Below are 21,889 nucleotides of genomic sequence, written 5' to 3'. Positions count from 1 at the left end.
TTTGTGCGCGGTACATGCTGCTAGCCCAACCCAGCAAATGAGTTTTCAGGGTCCGGGTGAGCATGCACGATGACGATGGCTGGCGGAGTGACGTCGTTGTTCTCACGACGAAAACCAACCCTCGTCTTTCTTTATATTCGTACGCTGGCACCCCGCCCTGCCCCCTTCCAACAGCGGGAAATGGCAGACTTTCGAACGCTTCCAGGCCTTCTTGGCGCCCTGTCAACCGCACTCATTTTCCAGTCTTTGCGCACTCCATGGTCTGCTCTGCCGACGGGACAAAGCGGTGCGAGCGAGGGTCGCAACTAGCCCCATCAGCCGCAGAAGATACCACGGTGCGGGCAAGCTGCCAGGTCAGAGGGCAGACTCCACACACGACCCGGGCGCGTTACCTTACTTTTGGCCGGGCAGCCGATGAGGGCGATGGGGGGCATGGTCGCCAGTCAGCCGCTGGAAGAGGGCAGAGTTGGCTCTGTGACAGGCGATCCACGGCGAGTGAAGGCTGCCGATTGACGTCGAGGTATCCACCCACATATAGCGAGGCCTTATTTCTGTGCCTATGATTCCGTGGCCCCCCTCTTTTGTGGTGATGCAAACATCGCCAATCTCACTTCTAGAACCCTCGCGGCTGTATATGAGCAGCGTGCCCGTGACCACCAGTGCCACAAATTGCTTTCTTCTTATCTCACCGACTCGACGTGTCGTCCCAATCTACCGCGAACAGGATAGCTTTGTCGCTTCCCTCGGCAGCCGCTTCCGTCGAGACTATAGCGACTAAACGAGCAGAGGGGTTGACTAGACTAAGAGGGCTTCTGTACGTAGTAGTTCGGTAGGCAGCGTAGCAGTCACACTCACATCTCCCACTCTGCCCTGCGTCCCGAGACATTGCCCTCTGCAGAAGACAGCAGCTCTAACAACGGCGCTCACAGCAACAACGGGCCGACCCTTTCGTCATCCACTAAGCCCCATCGAGCCGCGGCCAGTGAATCGGACAGCCGCACGGCCCACTACTGAGGCGCGAAAAAATATCCGTCACCGTCGCGCCACGAGCATTGAAGCGCTGCGACGCCAGTACACGAAGGTGTCGACAGCATCCCGCGAGGTTGAAGAGCGCTTCCCGTAAATCGGATTTGCTGTTGCGTCCTGTTCAGCATGTCGGTTACCGACGACAAGGTTCGTGCTGCCCCTCCATGTCCTGCCTGCCTGCTCCTGCCTGGCCCCTCCATGTCTGCAATTCTCCGCACGTGTCATCCGCCTGCTGTCCCTACAACACTGTCGCAACACGCGCCTATCTATAGCTCAACCTCCTAACCTAAAACTCCCCCCGCAGAACGGCGACATCATGTCGATCCCTGGCGCCGAGGACCAGATCGACCCAGCCACCTTTGAGCAGATTCTCGAGATGGACGAGGACGAGGTCGAGCGCGAGTTCAGCAAAAGCATCGTCTACGACTTCTTTGGCCAGGCCGACCAGACCTTCAAGAAGATGGACAAGGAGCTGTGAGTGCCCCATGCGCGCCCTGCGATATGCGCGCGACGACTAACGCCACCCAGCGAGAAGAAGGAGGGCAAGTACCTCAAGGAGCTTAGTGAGCTAGGCCACTTCCTCAAGGGCTCGTCCGCCACGCTCGGCCTTACCAAAGTCAAAGACTCGTGCGAGAAGATCCAACACTACGGCCAGCTCAAGGACGACGCGGGCACCAAGGACATAACAGAGGAGAAGGCGCAGGAGAACCTGGCCAAGATCATCAAGCAGGCAAAGACGGAGTTCACCGACGTCAAGGAAATCCTGAAGAAGTTCTACCAGGACGAGGGCGACGAGGAGGAGGCGGAGGAAGAAGCCGCGCCCTCCCCTACTGCGGCAAAGAAATAGAGCCCGCATCAGCCAGAGCTACGGCGCGAGCACACCAGTCTCGCACTCGCCACGCTCAGCTGGGAGGAGTCGGTATCGGTAGCAGCCAAGTCTAGGACCGTACGCTTCACGGAGCGACTATTGCGACTCCGGGCTTTGCGCTCTACCGCGACACGTCCTCATCCTTGACGAACTTTCTCCTGCGCGACATTCCACCATCTCACGTTCCTAGGAGCGCTTTTTGTGTACATGCCGTCATCGGGTCAGCGAGGAAATTCCAGTACTCTACATAGCTTGCCCTCAATTTGTCTATTTGGTTCCATCGCACTTGCATAGATTACGAATGAATGTTAACTCTCCCTATCGTCATGATGAATGTGTTGTTGCGCCAGCGCAGAGTAACACTTCACATGATCGCAATGCAGCTGTAAATACTTTAGACAAGTATCATTCACCAAAACTAATACCATACTAACCCCTCTCTGAACTATACACTCTGTAACATGGAACGTTCCTCAGCCCTACGGGTGAAGGGCCGAACGTGTGCCCAGCGGCGGCGCATGTCACTCACCCCACCTTCGGGACCTACGTCACTCTTCGCACTTGGCGTTGCCGAACTTGGTGTTGCGTCTGATAGGTTGGAAAGCACGCTTTGATAGGCTCAAGACCGCGCCCCATGAAAAGTCAACACCATGAGTGGTTCCATCGTCAGGCCCTTTTCTCGGTTCCGCCGTGGTAGTGTGGTAGTCCTGCCGGTGCTGCCGTGGGATCATGTGGCGTTTGGTTCGGCGCGCCTAGAATCGCTCTTTCTTTGCCGTGAACCATTCATTTAGTTGTGCCCTGCGCTTCGAGCGCCTTCCTTGTCTTCTCATGCTCTTTGCGGCGGTCTTGCATCGAGCTGCGCCTGGACCAATCAGCCGACGCACTACTGTTACTACTGCTATTGCGCACTCCACTCGTTGCCTAGCAAAGAACAGAGCAGCTAGGAAAGCCCAATACGTTCATTCAGATCAAATTTCCTCTGTCGGATTCCACACCACATCACCAATCATGGGCAAAAAGAAGTCGAAAGGCGAATACAACGATTTCCTAGATGGCGAGAAGCTGCGCGACAACACCGAGATCAGGACGACATTACAAGGCTTTGCATCTCGAGACATCCCATCACCATCAGTACAAAAAGACCAGAAAGACAGCAAGAAACCAGGCAAAGGCGGCGCAAAGAAACCACAACTCACCCACTTCCTCTGTCTCCCCCTAGTCACCGAAACAAGCCGCCCCCAACTCCAGCAAAGACTCGAAAACTTCAAAGAAGAGCTATCAAAAGATGGACCCGTCCCCACGAAAGCCGTCCGCCCAGTCGGCACCCTGCACCTCACCCTCGGCGTAATGAGTCTCTCCCCGCAGCAACTATCCTCAGCGCAAGAATACCTTTCAGACCTCGACCTGCACACCCTCCTACGCGACATAACCCACCTCCGCGTCGCAGAAGCCGCCGCCGAAAGTGGCGAGATAGCCGAGAACCTCAATGCCGCCGCCATGCCCGACACGGACGCTTTGACTATCAACCTAGAAGCCTTGGTTCCCATGCAAGCGCCGCATAAAACGAGTATACTGTATGCGGAACCGAGGGATGTGTCGCAGCGGTTGTATCCTTTTGCTGAGGCCCTGCGAGAGAGGTTTACGAAAATGGGGTTGTTGGTTGAGGATACCAGGCCGTTGAGGTTGCATGCTACGGTTCTGAATACGATTTATGCGAAGCCGAAGGGGAGAGGGGGGAGGGGGAGGGAGAAGAGTGGGATGTTGAAAGATGGGTTCAAGCATGTGGAACGTAAGGTTTCGCCGAATCATCATGGGAATGGGGTGGATGGTCAGACTGGGAACACGGACGCCAATGGCCACGATGAAAATGAAGAAGATGGCGCGTCGACAGCAGGGTCTGTAGATGGTAACGCTACCGAAGCTTCAACAGCAGAGTCATCCCGTCCGATCGGTGAAGGTCATGGTCCTGATGGCAAGAGTTGGATGCGCTTTGACGCTCGCAATCTGATTGAGAAGTACAAGGGTTTTGTCTGGGCGGAGGATGTCAGGGTGGATAGAGTCTGTATTTGTAAGATGGGCGCGAAGAAAATTTGGAGTGGGGGTGCGGAAGGACAGGGAGAGGTGGTGGATGAGCGGTATGAGGTTGTTTGTGAGAAGGAGATCTTTTGATTGTGGGAAGGGAAGCGGGTTAGGGTAATTATGTGGGGGGTTGGTGTATGGCGTTTCTGTAGAGAAAAGCATAGCGTGTGTAAGGGCTGGCGTTTGGCGGCGTCATGATGAGTATTAGAAGAAGATATAGACCCTGTCAAAAGCCGACGACCGCAGCTTTCAAGCCAATACCCTTTAAAACCTGTAGCATCATCAGCATACCCACTTCCTCCACTATCACCCCCCTCGTTCTAACTTCCCAATCTCCGCCTCAACCCTCTCCATCTCCTTCCCCAACCCCTCGTTCCTCCTCGCCAAATCCCTCATCCCCTTCTCCCCCGCCTTCCCATACAACTCCAGTTCCCGTCTCGCCAACGCCTCGCGATCCCAAAGCGCCCTCTTCCCTCCTCCCAGCCCCTTCCTAAACTCCTTAAGCGCTTCCACGAACTCCGGCGGCGGAGGGTGTAGCAACGAGTGCGTTTTAGCTTGCAGACCCAGTAAAATGGCTTTTGTGTGGAGGAGGTCGGCGGAGGATTTGGTGTGTCGGGCTAGGGCGCCTTGTTGGGTTTGTTCGAGGATTTTTATGCTGGTGGAGAGGAGGGTGGAGTGGGTTGAGAGGAGGGTGGTTAGGGTTGTTGTTAGATGGGTTTGTGCGGTTTGTAATTCGCTAGGGAGGGTAACCATAGCGGAGGTTTGCAGGGTGAGAGATGTGCTGTGGAGAGATGAGATTGGTGGTGGGGAGACGGGAGAGGCGATGCGGCAGAGGTAGTCCGCTATGGTCGTGAGTTGGGTTGAGATTGCCGAGGCGACGGGAGCGATGTTTGAGTGGAAGAACTCGATGTCTTCAGACAGAATGTCGAGATCCGATGCTGGAACTTGGCCGTTGAGTTGGGCGGTTACGGTTTCTGTGACTGCGTGCAAGTCTGGTGGGAGGTCTGTGGCTTTGGATGGCAGGGTTGAGAGGCATGTTGTGAGGATTTGCGTTGTGTGCAGGGTTGTGAGAGCGGTGGCCAGGGTCTAGAGCAAGATTAGCATGCGATTTCAGTATGAATACTCAGTTCAATGCGTAGATTGGAGGGTTTCAAGGAGAAAGAAACGGGAAATCCCGCTGGTGAGCAGAGACATGATGGAATGATTGTAAACAAACAAATGAACAGATTCCAGCAACAGGGAACGAAAGTACGAGATCAGGGACATGGTAAATATTTGGACCATCTTCGGAACAGAAGAAGGAAACAAGGTCTTACCCTTCGTATCTCATCATGCACACGCTGCTTTTTCGTGTCTCTTGACGAGCCATTAGGATTAAGCTTCCTCGTGCAAAGGTCCTTGTATAAGATCTCAAAGTTGGGATTGCGCTGCAGCACCGCGGGATCAATTGGTGGTAGCATGGCGTTTGGCGTACTTATATGGTGTAACTTGAAGGTACGACTAAGAGCGACGCGATGAGAGTAGGTGCAGTAAAGTAGCGGTAGGAGCTTGCGCTAACCCATCAGCACCTAGCGCCTTGGCCTCTCGTTCACTCCTACCGCTTCCAAGACCCACATCGTCTTTCCCATTATAGTGTCCTATATCAAGACGCTACTCATCTGAACCAACAACAAAAACATCACGCGTCTATCAATCTTCCCAACTCCCACAATGCCAGAATCCCGCCGCCAATCCTCCACACCCACAACATCAACATACCACCTCTACAACCGACAGGGCTCCTCCTGCGCCCGCCGAGTCCGTATTGCCCTCTCCCTAAAACAAGTACCCAACACACTCTATCACGACGTAGAAAAATACACACGCACCTCCATTGGCACAAAACAGTACTTCGCCATCAACCCCAGCGGTGCTGTTCCGACTCTAATCCACGAAATCACCACACCAGGACATTCGACCAAGCAACGTTTCGTACTTACACAGTCTACAGCGATTCTCGAGTATCTAGACGAGATGTTTCCGGGGATATGTCCGTTGATGCCGCTGGTAGGCAACAGAGAGGATAGGGCGCGAGTGAGAGAGTTGGTTGCAGTGGTGACGCAGGATATGTTTCCTTTTGCGAATCGGGGGAATGGGGTGAGGTTGTGTGAGGTTGCGGGTGCGACGGAAGAGGGACGGAAAGAGTTTATCAGGCTGAAATTGAATGAGGGGTTTGATGCTTATGAGGCTATGCTGGTGACGTGTGGGGGGAGGTATAGCGTAGGTGATGAGGTGACGATGGCGGATGTGTGTCTTGTGCCGCAGGTGTTGCAGGCGCAGTTGTGGGGGGTGTTTGTGCTTGGATGTGATAGATGGCCGTTGATTAAAGCTGTGGTGGGTAGGTTGGCGAGGGTGAGGGCTTTTGCTAGGGAGATGGGGGATATTGCTGTGGATGAGGAGACGATCGTAAAACCGCTGCCTTAAGATATGAGTGACGCGAGGAAATGGTAGTGACTGCCGTCTGTTCGAGGATGCATACCTCCAATTACCATCTCAGTTACCACATGCATCACAGCATAAGATACACAAAGCTGAAGTCATAACGTCTTGAATTCCGTATAAAAATGAATCAACATCAACATCTTGCCTATGCACTGAATGGGGCCGTATAAATCATCTGACTTGGCCCCCTGCTTTCCAAACAAGACAAAAAAGCCTCCAAAAAGGGCCCCTAACAAGACCGCTTCTTTCTCCCTTCTTTCCTTCTCAAGCTGCGTTCTATACAGCTTTACTTCTTCTCCATCGTCGATAATGTACAAGAACGAATTATGTAACCTACAGAGGGGTAGGTAAAAATGGAACAGGAGACACAATGTGATAACCAAGCAGTAGTAACAACAACAGCAAAGATTACGCCCCCACAGACGCCAGCAAAGTCTCAGAAGCAAAGCAAAAGCAAAGCAAAGCAGGAAAGATCCACCCGAGTTGAAATGGGGTAATAGTGTGGAGATCTAACGCCAAGGGAGAAAGACTTGTGAAAGACAAGAGAGCACGATATGAGAATCGAGACTGAGAGTGTGAGAGAGATCAAACGCCGCGCTATACAAGAGATAGAGATGCGAAGAAAGCGGAACGAGGCATCGCATAGAGGCACCGGCAAGGAGGGAAGGCAGGTGGACAAGCGATGGAGGCTATTGGCCTGCCTTCATCCTCTTGTTACCCCCAACTCTTGGACTTTGCTTGACTTTTGGCGCGCCGTTCATCTCTCCGCCACCGTCATCGTTTTCCATTTTGGCTGTACTCCGCCGCCGCTTGTTGTTCATCATGTTGGGAGACGTGTTCGAGCTCATGGTGTGCGAGCTTGTGCTCTGTTGTTTCATCATGGGCTGCGAGTTGGGCGACGGTGTGTGTTGGAAATGAGGTGAGCCGCCCATTGATCCGTTGGGAAGCAGGGAGTTCTGCATTGCGGGCGACATGAACATCTGGCCGGGTTGGCCAGGCCCTCCTGGTCGAGGCCCGGGTTGCATGTTGGGTGGCATGCCTTGTCCTTGCTGTGGCCCTTGGTTCGGGTGTTGCGGGCCTTGCAGAGCGCCCTGGCTATTCGACATATTGTTGTTCCATGACTCCAACGCTTCGCTTGGCTTCATATGGGGATTTTCGAGGTAGTGCACCATTAAGCTTGACATGTGGTTCATTGGCTCGTAAATCTAGAAACTGATGTCAGTGTCAATGCCGAGGAGGGAAACGTGGAGAAGATTCTTACCTCGAGATAGCTTTGCAAGCCGTGCGGCAAACCATAGTCTGTAGTACTAGCGCTGATCAACTTGTTGATAGGCAGATACGCCTCTGGTGGTTCTGGCATGGTTCGTTGCTGTTGTGCTTGCTTCTTGTTCTTCATGCGTGGCGATTGGTTGGGGTTCAGCTGATTTGGTGATGGTTGGACGAACATTTGCTTCAGCGCATTGAGCGGTATGAATTGCTCATGGCTCGCTCCCTCGAACACCAACCACTCCATCTTGTCTGAACCAGACCAGAATGCAGTCAACTTGCCTTGGTAGACAACCTGACAGGAGTTCTTGTATGTGTATATGAACTTCGCTCGCTCGCAAGTCACTTTGAGCTCACCATTTGAGGTCTTCTCGGCCGCCCCGTCTAGAGTTATTTGCAAGTTGGTGACGTCGGTGTTGAAGAGGGTGTAGAAGTACCGCGGCAAAGCAGCGTACACAATCTCGAACTGCTTCGTTCTCTCTGTACTCGAGGAGCAGACGACGTGAACGAAAGACCCAGACTCGGCGAAGAACCTATCCACGAAGGCCTGCCACCACTCAATGTTGTTGTTCGAGGCATTGAAGTTCCCTATTTGCTCCACAAAGTTCAGCAGCTTAAGCGTCCCTTGGCCTGAAGATACACTCTGTGCTTGTTTCTGCTGCATCATTGCCATTTGACGGGCTTGATTCTGGGCAGCGTTCGCTTGCGCCTGTGCCTGCGCTTGCTGCACTAGTGCCGGATTCCGTTGTACCTGACCTTGGTTCTGGGCCTGCTGGTTCGCTTGTTGAGGTAGATTTGGCGGCTGAGACGGAGCTGGCGTCTGCTGTTGTGGCACTGGACCTGATTGTGGTGGCTGGGATGACTGCTGTTGTTGTGCCTGTTGTTGCGCCTGCTGCTGTGCCTGTTGCTGTGCTTGTTGTTGAGCCTGCTGTTGCGCCTGCTGCTGCGCCTGCTGCTGTTGTTGTTGTTGAGCCTGTTGTTGCTGCTGCTGTTGGTGTGCCTGTTGCTGTTGTTGTTGCTGTGACGGGGGCGGTGGTTGTGGTTGCTGTTGGGGTGTAGGTTGAGGAGCCGGCGAAGATTGTCCCTGGTGACTCCCTATCGCGGATGGAGGGCGAAGAGGCCCTTGCTGGGGCTGGGTGGTTGGCGGCGGTCCCTGATTCCCTGCCTGGCTGTGGTTGCTCGACTGAGACTGCGCATGTTGCATCGCAATCGCTTGTTGCTGCGCCTGCATTTGCTGATGCTGTTGAGCTTGTTGATGGGCTGCTTGGGCCATGGCAGCCTGGTGCTGCGGGCCTCCGGGTTGCTGGCCCATCTGCTGCTGTTGCTGGAGCAAGTGGGGAGGAAGATTGACGAACGGTCCTTGCCCCATTTGTCCATTTCTCATTGCTTGTAGCTGCTGTGCTTGTGCCTGGTTCAAGTTTGCCATGGGGTTCTGGAACCCCATTCCCATGCCGCCCTGCTGGTGGGCAAGCATGGCCTGTTGTTGCTGACGGTGCATGAAGGCCTGTTGGGCAGTTCTCTGCTGTTGCATCATTGCAGGGTTCACTATCGATTCTGTTAGCCAATGATCTGCCATGGTACGGAGCGGCGGTACTCACTCATCTGGTGCTGCTGTTGCTGCTGGAACATGTGCTGCTGCGGCTGTAGGTGGGAGAGGGCATGCGCATTGGCACCCATGCCCGGCTGCATGCCCATCATGGGCCCTGCCTGACTGACGGGGCCATTGGGACCGGAAACGTGCTGCATGCCGGGCTGCATTCCAGGCTGTCCTGGGTGTGGGCCTGGGCCGCCCATGCCTGGGTGCGCGTGCTGCATGCCCTGGGGTTGCATGCCCCCATTGTGTGGATAGCTCGTTGTCATCATCTTGCCGGCTCTTCAGTGCGGGCTGTGGCCTCGCGGACGCGGGAACAGATCAGGTAGAAGGGATGCGACAGGTGTCGAGATTAGAAGACGGGTCCGCGTGATGCGAAGAACGACCGAGTCGGCGACGAGACAGGCGGAGCAATGCTACAGCGTCCAAGTCATGCGTGCGCGGAAATTCGCGTCGATGCCAATGGGGACAGAAGAGGGCTGGGTGGTCGCGATGGAAAGTCGAAGTGCGGTCCGGTGTGGCCGATATGGGAGGCTGAGGAAGTGCCCGCGCAGAAGTCGCGATGGGCGCGATGAGGCCGGCAGGCGGCACTTGCCGGTTACAGGAAAAAGGGCGAGGGTCACGGAGGACGTCGCGCAAAGTGCAGCGCGATACTCACAGGAGCGGCGAGGGGGTGGTGAGGTGTGCAGCCACGTCTGGCGCGGTGTCGTGTCGGGTGATATCGTGTCGCATCCGTCCCGCCAGCAGAGCGGTGGAGTGGGAACGTGAGATGGGCCGTCTGGGGGGCAGCAGAGGCAGTGCGGCGAACGTGTCTAGAGATGCCGTGCTATGCGACGATGGGTCCGGTGCGAGTATAGATCCAGGGCCAGGGACGGTGCCAGGGACGCGGGCGTCAGTGGTGGAGTTCTCGTGTGGTGAGAGGTGATGGGCGCATGGCCCTCTCCGAAGATCAGCGCAGGTTAGGGGGCCGTTTCGGTATCGCGCGAAAAGCTGCGTGGCTGGGCTGCCCAATCTATCCTGACTCCAACTCACGCTCAATATGCACTGCGCAGCACAAGGACAACGCGCTCGACGGGAGATGAATTATGCTGCACTCGGGCGGGCGCTCTCTGCAGTCTCTTGCGACCACGCTGACCTGCCTTGCTGATGCTTGCTGGCCGGATGACGATTCCAAATAATGCCCTTGCCCGTTCGGGCGGGCACGTGATGAGAGAAATCTTGGCGGCGCGCTAGCTCGGCGCTCTACTTTTCTTCGACCGCGTCTCTGGTTTTCTCTCGACAACCACCTCACTCTGCATGTCTTGAAGACTGCGAACAACCACTGGCTTCGGACCGCTCCATGCGATTTCGTGAAGGCCCGAAGCCAGCCCTCCCTATAACGTAAGTCGACTCCTTTTTTCTTTGCTTCTGTGGAAAGATTATACCTTCAGCAACTTCTTTTCCTTACCGATTCGACCTTGAAGAAAACAGCGCTGTTCGGGTGCCCTTCGCCGGGCGCCTGCTACTTGCCAGTACTGTCGTCTGACCTCCATCACTATCGCGAATGTTTTGGCAAATTTTGCAAGTCAGATTGCTAATATCGCCCAGTACAGTAATACTCGCTTACTCTCATCGCCGCGCACCTTTTTGCAGTCTGTCGCCCCGTGCGCACTTGCAACAGATCGAGATTTCCACAACACTATACTAGTCCTGTGAGGACTGCACTGCTACACGTGCGCGTAATGCAGACTCAAACAGTCTTGCTGCGCAACGTCATGGGCATGCATACGTACGCGCGTTGCTTGACTGCTAACACCAGCTACATGGCGTGCCTCGTATGATCAAAGGTCAGTCGCTCTTTTCCTCACACTCTTCCTCCCTTTGGGGATGATGAAACATTTCCACATTCGCAGTTTCCACGCTAGCCATCAATCGAACCTAAGACCGATGGACAATGAGCGCGAATACCTTCCTTGGATGTCTGACCCCTCACATACTATGTTCTGTTATTGCTGAGATTTCGCTTTGCAATTACTGACAAGTTCAAACAGATGCGCGATGTTCGTTTTGCTGGGAAGTCGAGCACCTGGTTAGGCCCTTTGGTCGGCGACCCTGCTGGAAATGGTGGCACGTCTAGGTCCAGATAGTTGTCACGATATGTAACATATGAATACCATGAGTTGCGAAAATTACAATTCCATGTTCTTCCGTGAATCTCTTACACTCTGTTCATAGCTGCTGAGCTCCGCCTAACCCCAGGATATTGTCTTCTTGGTACTTGCCTTGACATGAAGACTTGTCCCGTCGCGCAGTATGGAAACAAGCCCAGACTGCAACTCATGTTCGATTCATGCGAAATCGAGGCCGTCTGTCGCGATGGTGAGGCGCCAAGGCCGAGCCTCCAGCCAGCGTCATCTGTCGCATAGACGCTAAAGCATCCTGGTCAGAGCTTCCCCAACCCACTTGGACGGCCGACCTCTAACTTCGTCACCCAACGATCTCCGAGGCTACAGACCGACCGCGGCCCTCGATCTAACGCCGAGCAATACTACACCTCTTCGAACCGCCCACTACCGCCACGATGCCTGAAGTCGTCGACCCCCGCATGATCTCGGTGACGCCTAGGATACGATACAACACTATTGGAGGCGTCAACGGTCCATTGGTCATCCTCGACAATGTGCGTAGCTTGGGCCCATGAGACGGAGTGACAAGAAGCTTATACATGTGGTGGATAGGTCAAATTCCCGCGATACAACGAGATTGTGTCCTTGACTCTGCCCGATGGCACCGAGCGCTCTGGTCAGGTCCTTGAAGCTCGCGGTAAGCTACTCCGACCCTGATTGTGCGCCGAGAAACTGACACAAGCTGCAGGCAACCGCGCCGTCGTTCAGGTAAATTGCGACATGCTCAACTCTCCCGGAAACTCGATCTAATTGCGACGCAGGTCTTCGAAGGCACATCTGGTATCGATGTTAAGAAGGTACTTGCACCCAGTCCTCTGCAAGGGAACTATATCTAACAGTCGCAGACCAAAGTCGAGTTCACCGGACACAGCTTGAAGCTCGGTGTGTCCGAGGACATGTTGGGCCGTATCTTCGACGGTTCAGGAAAGCCTATCGACAAGGGCCCCAAGGTACTCGCCGAGGACTACCTTGATATCAACGGTAGCCCCATCAACCCATACTCGCGAGTACGTACCTAATTAATATCTCTCATTCATGCGACTGACAATGTGTAGGTCTACCCCGAAGAAATGATCTCCACCGGTATCTCCGCCATCGACACGATGAACTCGATCGCCCGTGGACAGAAGATTCCCATCTTCTCCTCATCCGGTCTCCCCCACAACGAAATCGCCGCGCAGATTTGCAGACAGGCTGGTCTTGTCGGAAAGCCCTCCAAGGGTGTACACGACGACCACGACGACAACTTCTCCATTGTCTTCGGTGCTATGGGTGTCAACTTGGAGACCAGTCGCTTCTTCACGCGCGACTTCGAAGAGAACGGCAGTATGGAGCGTGTCACTCTGTTCCTCAACTTGGCAAACGACCCTACGTAAGTAGAACATGCATGCGCTACTGCTATCCTAGCTAACCCAGCGTAGCATCGAGCGTATCATTACTCCCCGTCTTGCCCTTACAACCGCCGAATACTACGCCTACCAGCTCGAGAAGCACGTCCTGGTCATTCTTACCGACTTGTCATCCTACTGCGATGCGCTACGTGAGGTCTCCGCTGCCCGAGAAGAAGTGCCCGGTCGTCGTGGTTACCCCGGTTACATGTACACGGATTTGTCGACTATCTACGAGCGTGCTGGACGTGTTGAGGGCCGTAACGGATCTATCACTCAGATTCCCATTCTGACTATGCCTAACGACGGTAAGTACTGCGACTTCTGTTACTCCGTGCTAAGCTAATTGCGCCAGATATCACACATCCCATCCCCGATTTGACCGGTTACATTACTGAGGGTCAGATCTTCATTGACCGTCAACTCGACAACAAGGGTATCTACCCTCCGATCAACGTCCTGCCATCCCTCTCCCGTCTCATGAAGTCTGCCATCGGTGAGGGCCGCACACGGAAGGACCATGGTGATGTCTCCAACCAGCTCTACGCCAAGTACGCCATTGGTCGTGACGCCGCTGCCATGAAGGCCGTCGTCGGAGAAGAGGCCCTGTCCTCAGAAGACAAGCTATCGCTTGAGTTCCTCGAGAAGTTCGAGCGCTCCTTCATCGCCCAGGGTGCCTACGAGTCGCGCTCCATTCACGAATCTCTCGACCTCGCATGGTCGCTGCTCCGTATCTACCCCAAGGAACTCCTCAACCGTATCCCAGCCAAGGTGCTCGACCAATACTACCAGAGGAGTCGGGGCGGTGACGACGGTGACAAGAAGAAGGGCAGCAAGGATACCAAGGACAACTCGGGCGAGGGCCAGCAGGATGACAACTTGATCGATGTGTAAGCAAGATGGTTTAGCATGTGTATGTGTTTGGGATGGTGGATGGACTGCTTCTATGGCCATGTTCACCGAGCGGAATGTGGGTAGAGATACTGCATTGAGTATATATGAATTTGTCGAATCTTTAATCTGGTGTACTTGTCGGTTTGGGTGATGTGATGTAGATTTGAGAAACGAAGTATGTTCGCGCTGCTGATTGATACGACGACGGATAGACTTTGTTCATATCGTTCCACATATGTTGTATACACCTTGTAGGTCACTTCTCAACATGATGGTTATTGAGTACTACATCTATTTCACTTTGAATCTACGACATCACCAGACCTGATCCAGAAGCCGACAACCACGCTGAGCTCCGTGATACTAAGAAACATATCCTATCCTGGCGTCTACAAAGCCCTTCATACCCTCTAACCTGCCACGCTCCAGTGTTGCCAGGCGCATACCACAGTGCTGGCGTTGCGCTATTTCGCTCCCACGCGCACTTCGACAGATTGCTCCTCCCCCGCACCATCCCATCTCCCTTCACCATGGAAACGCGCGCGTCTTGCAAACGCTCTTGTTATGATTTTCACCGTCACCGTGAAAATTTGCCTTCCCTTGCCATGTTATGATAGCCTCCCCAGCGTGACTTTCCTCTCCTCTCCAGCAACAACAGCCAGCACCGTCTCCTCCACGCCCACCCACCACCATTTCCGTGCCGCTGTTGCTGCCGCTGTCGTCTCCTCGCTCTTGCTTTGCGTACTCCCTGGCTCGCTGCCGCCGGCACCGTCGTCTCCTCGCTCACTTGTCGGTGTTGCTGCTGCCACCATGGCGAACCCTGGGGCCAACCCGTTCGTCCTCCCGCTCGTCCTCCCAGGGGGCCCGCCGCCGCTGCCACCACCACCAGTGTCTGCGCCCGGTCCGCGTTTTCTGGACGCGGCCACGCTGCCTGCAGCGTGGGGGAGGGCGGATTGGCAGAGGTATGTGATATGTCTTTCTTTGGTCTTTTGGTGTTTTGTTTTTGGGCGTTGCTTGCGTGCGTGCGTGTTTTGGGGGAAGGGGGGTATGGAGGGTAAGTGTGTGGTTGGATGGAATGAGCTCGACACTAGAGGTGAAAGAGGGGGCTGGAAAGCTATGAAGGGCAAGGAAGAGGTGGATTTGAAGCTCAACTGATTTGGTATGTTTGGAAGCGGATGGAGGAAGAAGAAATTGTAAGTTTTGCTCTACAACCTGAAGAGCTTGAGACTGATGAATAGGTTGTTGCGAGCTGGAGCTAGATCGGAAGGATTTCAAAGTCGACTCCCGAATCATACCACATGACACAGGTCTACCTCTCAAACCAGCGACACTACATCCAGAGACAGACATCGACTCAACAGAAGATAGGGCTTCATTCAAAGTTGGAGCCAGGAGACCTCAGACATGAGAGCAGCTACTGCATCTAATGTCAAGTATGAGCCTGAAGTATACATACTGATCAACGGTACAGGGAGTTCGCCTATGGAATTGTTTTCCGGGACGGCATCGACCCCAAGGTCCAGGTGGGGATCCACAACGATCTGGCCAATCGTTGGGACCGAACCTCCGTCGTCGACCAGTTCGCCTTCGGACGGTGGGATGAGGCCCGTCTCCCCCAAGGGGCGACGGGAACCCAGGTGTACGTCAGAGAAGGCTGGCACCAGGAGTCGGAGCCTCATTTCACCGTGGAGCTGAGGTTTGTGTACGGCACCACGGGCGTGCACCGGCACTGGGCCACCGCCCACGTTTATTTGGACTTCTCGGAGTCCGTAATCAAAACGTGTGATAAGGTGGACGGCCGCCAGCGCTGGTGCTTCGTCAAGCCCCTCTGGGCCGAACACCACAGGGTGTGGGACGTAAGTGTCCTTTGTTACTGAAGACCATTTAGCAAACTGACTAACTTTGGCAAGTCGCGCGGACCGAGACCGGCGGTCTTACCACGGCCACCGAGGGGGATGAGATATGCCCCCAAGTATCCACCCGTCTGGAGGTAGGTGATTTCATCCCGTTCCAAGAGATCCCAAGTCACTTGCTCCATCTCCCTTTCCACACTTCGCTTGATAGATCCTTCGCAGGTCAAGCCATTGTATCAATTCTTCTTCTTCAATTCCGCATGCTAATCATCTTCACTACAGCGCGGCGGCTAGTCGCGACTACCTTTCCGTTCTGGACTTTCTCCCACCGCTATGGGAGACCTAGCCTCCTCGCTCGTATGTGTGTAGAACCCCCCAAACATCCCCCACATCCTCTTCCTCAATCCCTCAAACGGCTGCTCGCCCGGCCTTGGGTTCATCGGGTCCTTGCGGAAGTCGTGGAACAAGACACCGTAGACGACGATGAAACTGATCATGCTCCACTGCACCACCTTGGTCCACTTGTTCCATTCTGGCCGTATCGACTTCGCCTTGATGCGTCGCTTGAACTTGCGCTCGAACCGGAACTGCTGCTTCTCCGTCAGGGCGCGCAGGTTCGGCGGCCATTTCTTCTTGGCTGGGTACTTGTTGCGCGCGAAGTCGAACGGTGGGAGTGTGTTCTCGTGGCGGCCGAGGAGGCGGTTGATGAGGCGCAGCATAATCGCTGGCTTTGTCGGTTCGACGACGGCGACAGGGGTGTTCGATTGACTTGTGGATTCGCGGTGTTGTTCCTGAGGATACTCGACTGACGTTCTGTACAGTTAAGGCACCGACTAGACCGCCCCACAATTCGCGCGAACCGAAAAAAAGTGTGACTAACCCCGTCCGCACGCACTGGCCACCCTCCTCCCACCACCCCTCCACAACACCACACTTTTGTTCTCGCGCTCTTTACCACTTCTTTTTACGACCGTTCTTCACTTTTCTGGAATTGTCGTGATGGCGGAGGCCACAAAACTCAGCGACGCGCCAAAGAGCGCTGTCGCCGCAACATTAGAGCAGCTCAAGCCGCAAGAGGCTGAGTCAAAGACACTCAAGATTGAGAACACCGAAAAGCGCGACACATTGATCGCCGAGGAGAAAAAGTACCAGAAGTCATGGGAAGAGCAGGGAGTCTTCAACCCCGACGCCCCATCTCTTGAAGATGAACCCTTTGACACCACCACACCGGATGAACTTCACGAGAAGTACCCCAAATGGTTCGGTTGCTTTGCATACCCATACATGAACGGCACCCTTCACGCTGGACATGGTTTCACCGCTAGTAAGGTCGAGTTCACCGCTGGATTCAGAAGGATGACCGGTGCTCGCGCTCTCTTCCCATTGGGTTACCATGTGACTGGTATGCCAATCAAGGCGTGCGCAGACAAATTGGTCCGAGAGGTCGAGATGTTCGGACAGAACTTCGAACGCTGCCCCGTCGAAGATGTTGTTGAGACTTCAGTACCAGAGCCGCCAGCGCCAACACAGGCCGAGACTAAGACCGACATCACCAAGTTCAAGGCTACGAAAGGCAAGGCCAACGCTAAGACCGTCAAGACAAAGTACCAGTTCCAAATCATGCTCGCCCAGGGCATTCCCCTTGAGGAGATCCACAAGTTCTCTGACCCTTACCACTGGATCGAGTTCTTCCCTCCACTAGCCAAGAAGGACCTCACAGCATTCGGAGCCAGGATAGACTGGAGACGTCAGTTCGTCACCACCGATGCGAACCCGTACTACGACAACTTCGTTGCTTGGCAGATGCGCAAGCTGAAAGCCTTGGGAAAGATCATCTTCGCAAAGCGTTACACTGTCTACAGCCCGAAGGATGGCCAAGCATGCATGGACCACGACAGGCAGTCCGGAGAAGGTGTTACCGTCCAGGAGTACACCGCGCTCAAGATGAAGGTTGTCAAGTGGGCAGATTCCGCAAAGGCTCATGCTGGTGCCGTCCCCGAAGGCGCTTCTTGCTACTTCGTTCCAGCCACGCTCCGCCCAGAAACCATGTACGGCCAGACCTCATGTTTCGTAGGACCTGCGATCAACTACTCCCTAGTCAAGATCACCGACACCGAATACTACGTCCTCAGCGAGAGAGCCGCAAGGAACATGGCATACCAAGGCACCACTGCCAAGTGGGGCGAATACTCCATCGTTGCTACCTTCCCCGGTAAGGATGTCGTCGGTACTGTCGTCAACGCTCCTCTCTCTGTTCACAAGGACGTCTACATCCTTCCTATGGAGACCGTCAAGGACACCAAGGGTACGGCCGTCGTCACATGTGTTCCATCAGACTCACCAGATGACTACATCACCTCGTTTGATCTTGCCAAGAAGGCTGAGTACTACGGTATCCAAAAGGAATGGGTCAAGTTTGACGATCTCTTGCCTATCATTGAAACTCCCTCATACGGTAACCTCACAGCGAAACGCCTTGTAGAGGAGATGAAGATTCAGTCACCCAAGGACTCTGCAAAGCTTGCCGATGCCAAGGAGAAGGCTTACAAGGAGGGATTCTACAAGGGCAAGATGGTACACGGCGACTTTAGCGGAAAGACTGTCGAAGAAGCGAAGCCGCTCGTTCGCAAGCAGCTCATCGAGGCCGGTGACGCCTTCCCGTACGCTGAACCCGACGGCAAGGTCATGAGCCGAAGTGGTGACGATTGTGTTGCAGCTCTTCTCGACCAATGGTACATGAACTACGGCACTGCAGCGAATGGCGGAGACGGTGAATGGGCTGAGAAGGTCCGCTCACACATTGAGGGCGAACTCAACCTCTACTACCCTGAGGCGAAGAACCAATTCCTTCGGGTTGTCGACTGGCTCAGCATCTGGGCGTGTGCCCGCTCCTACGGCCTCGGAACCAAGGTACCCTGGGATCCAAGCGTGATGGTTGAGAGTTTGTCCGACAGCACAATCTACCAGGCCTACTACTCTTTCGCTCATCTTCTACACAAGGATATGTTTGGAAAGGAGCCCGGCCCTCTTGGCGTTAAGCCCGATCAGCTCACCGACGAAGCTTGGGATTACGTATTTGCTCTTCGTGACCGATCCGACGTCCCGCAGTCCGACATTCCCACAAAGACCCTACAAACTATGCGACGACACTTCGACTACTGGTACCCGCTCGACATGCGCACCAGTGGTAAGGATCTGATTCAGAACCATCTGACATTCAACCTCTACGTACATACCGCCATCTTCCAGAAGGAGAACTGGCCGCGCAGCTTCCGTGTCAACGGTCACTTGCTACTGAACGGCGACAAGATGAGCAAGTCTACCGGTAACTTCCTGACCATCGCTGGTGCTGTCGAGAAGTTTGGTGCCGACGCCACACGTATCGCCCTTGCCGACGCAGGAGACGAGATCACAGACGCCAACTTTGAAGAGACGGTCGCGAACGCCAACATCCTGAAGTTGTTTGAGCTCCGCAAGTGGTGCGAGGACTTGATGAACGAGGCCATCTACGTTCCCGATGCGGCCGCATACATGGAGAAGAGGACATCGGGATCAGTCAAGAACCCAGACGTCATCCAGCGACAGAGCGGCAGCGAGCATCTTCTTTTCGACAAGATGTTCGATAACGAGATGAACGTCTTGATCCACGAGGCTTTCGGACACTACTCCAACACATTTTACAAGCTCGCCCTCAAGTCTGGATTCTACGACTTCACCAGCGCGCGCGACTTCTACCGTGAGGCTACCAAGGCAGCCGGCATCGGCATGCACCAAGACCTCGTCAAGAAATTCGTCGAGCTCCAAGCCCTCCTCCTTACCCCCATCGCACCCCACTGGTCAGAATACATCTGGCTCGAGGTACTCAAGAACAAGGAAACCGTCCAGAAAGCCCTATGGCCCAAGGTTCCCGAGCCCAACGCTTCGCTCACAGCCGCCCGAGAATTCGTCCGCCAAACACAGACGAACATCACGTCAGCAGAGGGCAACGCCATCAAGAAGCTGTCCAAGGGCAAAGCCGCTACTTTCGACCCCAAGAAAGAGAAGAAGATCATCATCTTCGCTGCGAAGGAATGGCCCGCTTGGCAGAAAAAGTACATCGATATGGTCCGCGACGCCGACACCCTCGACATCAAAGCCATCAGCAAATCCATCGACAAGTCCGAGTCCAAGAAAGCCATGCCCTTCATCAACGGTCTTAAGCGCCGCCTCGATAACGGCGAGCCCAAGGATGTCGTCCTCAACCGCGAACTCGCGTTCGATGAGCTGGACACGCTGCGCGCTATGGTACCTGGATTGAAGCAGACTGTTCAGAAGTGCGTTGATGTGGAGATCGTCACTGTTGGTGAAGGTGGCAAGGATGGTACTGTCATCAAGGAAGATGGTAGCAAGGGCGAGACTCGGTCGGAGCTTCCGCCGCAGGCTGCTACTGCTGAGCCGGGGTACCCGAGCTTTGCTTTTGAGAATGTCGAGAACATGCCTGTGCGATAGGTGCTGGTGGATGGAAGAGGTGGGCTGGGTTCTGGGTGTTGGGTTGGGTCGGGTACACGCTTTCATGTAACGACACGGTATGATTGATGGTATGATCTGGGATGGATGGATGGATGGATGGTAGATAGACGTCGTATGATATGACCCTCGAGAAGGATCTGGTCGGAGCAAGGATAGGCCACACCAATATCAGAAGACATTGTACCCACCTCACCACTATCTTGCTCGATTTTCATTGCTTGCGTCTTTTATGCTGTGACATGGTGACAGGCCATGAACTATCACACCATTGTAAGTTACAACGAACATACTTTTGAATCTAAACTACATCCACCCACCTGCCCAGGGCTCCTTGCAACCCACCAGGCCATCAGGACCGCCTACAACTTCGCCCTCGCCTCCTCCACCCTCTCCCCCTTCTCATCGAAAAAGATCTTCCTCCCACTCCTCAAACTATCCTGCAACGCAACCCCAATCTTAACCGCCTCCATGCTACTCTGCAAATCCACCGGCACCTCACCCCCCTCAAGCACCGCATCCGTAAACTGCCTTGCCTCCTCCACAAACGCCTGTTCAAACCGCTCATAATAATTCTGCGGAATCTCCCTATTAATCCCATTGCTCATATGGCTCTCCAGCAAACCCGTCATGGGGTTTGAATTCACAGCCAACTTGCCCTTTGTGCCGATGATCTCTGTCATGTCGTGCTGGCCGGGGGCGTTCATGCGCGAGCTGTAGAAGTAGGCGATTTGGCCGGAGTGGAATTCTACGACGCCGACGCCGTTGTCGACGTCGCCGTGTTTGGCTAGGTCGGGTTCGAGGGCGGTGACGCCGACGGCCATGACGGATTTTACGACGGGGAGGGTGCGGCCGCGTGTTTCGGCGGAGAAGTACCAGAGGGCGAGGTCGATGTCGTGGATGTTGCAGTCGACGAATATGCCGCCCGAGAACTCGGCGTAGGCGACGAAGAAACCCGAGGGGTCGTATCTGTGGGGGTGGACAGGTTAGTGGGTGTTGTGTGTGTGCTTGTGGGAAATGGAGGCGTTGCTTACTTGTCGCAGGTTTGTGAGCGCAGGATCGTGGGCCGTCCGATATCGCCGTTGAGGGTCATGTTGTAGGCATTGAGGTAGGAGGAGTCGAAGCGGCGGGAGAAACCACACATGACTTTGACGTGTGGGTTGCGCTTTGCGGTGTCGAGGACTTGGTGGACCTAGATAGTACGATTAGTTATAGACCCTCAGGATGCGGGACGGACAAGATACATACCACGTCCAACTTTGTGCTGAGCGGCTTTTCACACAACACGTGCTTTCCAGCTTCAATCGCCTTGATTGTCTGCTCGGCATGGACTGTGGTAACGGTAGCTACACAGACAGCCTCGAGACCCTCGTGCTTCAACATCTCGTCGTAGTCGGTGTAGATCTTGACGCCCCATGGCTCGAGATTCTCCTTCGCCCAAGCGATTTCGTTCTCAGCGGGTGTGAATGCGGCTACGAGTTCAGCCTTGGGCGTGCGGTGGAGGAAGTGGTTGGCATGGCGAGCGCCCATGCGGCCGAGGCCTGCGACGGCAATACGGAGTCTGCGGATCGCGGGTGCCATTGTGAGGATGTTATGGTGAGAGGATGAAGGGAATTGAGAAAGAGATGGGCTGGAAGAGCAAGACAGTACTCGACAAGGCTCAGAGCGAGGATATATGCGAGCCTGAGCACCTACGGGAATACACCGACTTTCAATCCCCCCAGAATCCTACCTTGGTCAAAGCTCCTCTCAGGGTCCAAACTAGGCTCAAA

General features: G+C 54.6%; 8 protein-coding genes across 8 annotated transcripts; 5 read left to right on the top strand and 3 right to left on the bottom strand.

The window, feature by feature from the left end:
- Nucleotides 1-1,152: 1,152 nt before the first annotated feature.
- J4E78_009288 (uncharacterized protein) lies at nucleotides 1,153-1,873 on the top strand (the record flags this gene model as incomplete). The annotated part of the gene is made up of 3 exons (XM_049369881.1): nucleotides 1,153-1,173; nucleotides 1,331-1,500; nucleotides 1,555-1,873. 3 exons carry the CDS (start codon nucleotides 1,153-1,155, stop codon nucleotides 1,871-1,873), a joined length of 510 nt encoding a protein of 169 aa, XP_049218511.1.
- A 1,029-nt stretch (nucleotides 1,874-2,902) lies between these two features.
- Nucleotides 2,903-4,063, top strand: J4E78_009287 (uncharacterized protein; the record flags this gene model as incomplete). The annotated part of the gene is made up of 1 exon (XM_049369880.1): nucleotides 2,903-4,063. The coding sequence occupies one exon, from the start codon at nucleotides 2,903-2,905 to the stop codon at nucleotides 4,061-4,063; it is 1,161 nt and encodes a 386-aa protein (XP_049218510.1).
- Nucleotides 4,064-7,143: 3,080 nt separating this feature from the next.
- J4E78_009286 (uncharacterized protein) lies at nucleotides 7,144-9,583 on the bottom strand (the record flags this gene model as incomplete). The annotated part of the gene is made up of 3 exons (XM_049369879.1): nucleotides 7,144-7,659; nucleotides 7,716-9,265; nucleotides 9,319-9,583. The coding sequence occupies 3 exons, from the start codon at nucleotides 9,581-9,583 to the stop codon at nucleotides 7,144-7,146; spliced, it is 2,331 nt and encodes a 776-aa protein (XP_049218509.1).
- Nucleotides 9,584-11,871: 2,288 nt separating this feature from the next.
- Nucleotides 11,872-13,758, top strand: VMA2 (Vacuolar ATP synthase subunit B; the record flags this gene model as incomplete). The annotated part of the gene is made up of 8 exons (XM_049369878.1): nucleotides 11,872-11,970; nucleotides 12,029-12,113; nucleotides 12,165-12,184; nucleotides 12,238-12,273; nucleotides 12,322-12,483; nucleotides 12,532-12,848; nucleotides 12,898-13,172; nucleotides 13,220-13,758. The coding sequence occupies 8 exons, from the start codon at nucleotides 11,872-11,874 to the stop codon at nucleotides 13,756-13,758; spliced, it is 1,533 nt and encodes a 510-aa protein (XP_049218508.1).
- A 1,298-nt stretch (nucleotides 13,759-15,056) lies between these two features.
- J4E78_009284 (uncharacterized protein) lies at nucleotides 15,057-15,752 on the top strand (the record flags this gene model as incomplete). The annotated part of the gene is made up of 4 exons (XM_049369877.1): nucleotides 15,057-15,065; nucleotides 15,127-15,191; nucleotides 15,230-15,614; nucleotides 15,669-15,752. 4 exons carry the CDS (start codon nucleotides 15,057-15,059, stop codon nucleotides 15,750-15,752), a joined length of 543 nt encoding a protein of 180 aa, XP_049218507.1.
- Nucleotides 15,753-15,901: 149 nt separating this feature from the next.
- On the bottom strand, nucleotides 15,902-16,330 carry J4E78_009283 (uncharacterized protein; the record flags this gene model as incomplete). The annotated part of the gene is made up of 1 exon (XM_049369876.1): nucleotides 15,902-16,330. One exon carries the CDS (start codon nucleotides 16,328-16,330, stop codon nucleotides 15,902-15,904), a length of 429 nt encoding a protein of 142 aa, XP_049218506.1.
- Nucleotides 16,331-16,610: 280 nt separating this feature from the next.
- On the top strand, nucleotides 16,611-20,099 carry J4E78_009282 (uncharacterized protein; the record flags this gene model as incomplete). Its single annotated transcript, XM_049369875.1, has 1 exon — nucleotides 16,611-20,099. One exon carries the CDS (start codon nucleotides 16,611-16,613, stop codon nucleotides 20,097-20,099), a length of 3,489 nt encoding a protein of 1,162 aa, XP_049218505.1.
- Nucleotides 20,100-20,479: 380 nt separating this feature from the next.
- On the bottom strand, nucleotides 20,480-21,698 carry J4E78_009281 (uncharacterized protein; the record flags this gene model as incomplete). Its single annotated transcript, XM_049369874.1, has 3 exons — nucleotides 20,480-21,086; nucleotides 21,152-21,309; nucleotides 21,366-21,698. The coding sequence occupies 3 exons, from the start codon at nucleotides 21,696-21,698 to the stop codon at nucleotides 20,480-20,482; spliced, it is 1,098 nt and encodes a 365-aa protein (XP_049218504.1).
- Between the last annotated feature and the right edge of the window lie 191 nt (nucleotides 21,699-21,889).

The sequence above is a fragment of the Alternaria triticimaculans genome (assembly GCF_023758025.1).
Source record: "Alternaria triticimaculans strain BMP 0046 chromosome Unknown scaffold_19, whole genome shotgun sequence".
Lineage (NCBI taxonomy): Eukaryota > Fungi > Ascomycota > Dothideomycetes > Pleosporales > Pleosporaceae > Alternaria > Alternaria triticimaculans.
Note: the sequence above shows the minus strand (reverse complement) of the source record. Positions and strands in the feature narration are given on the sequence as shown.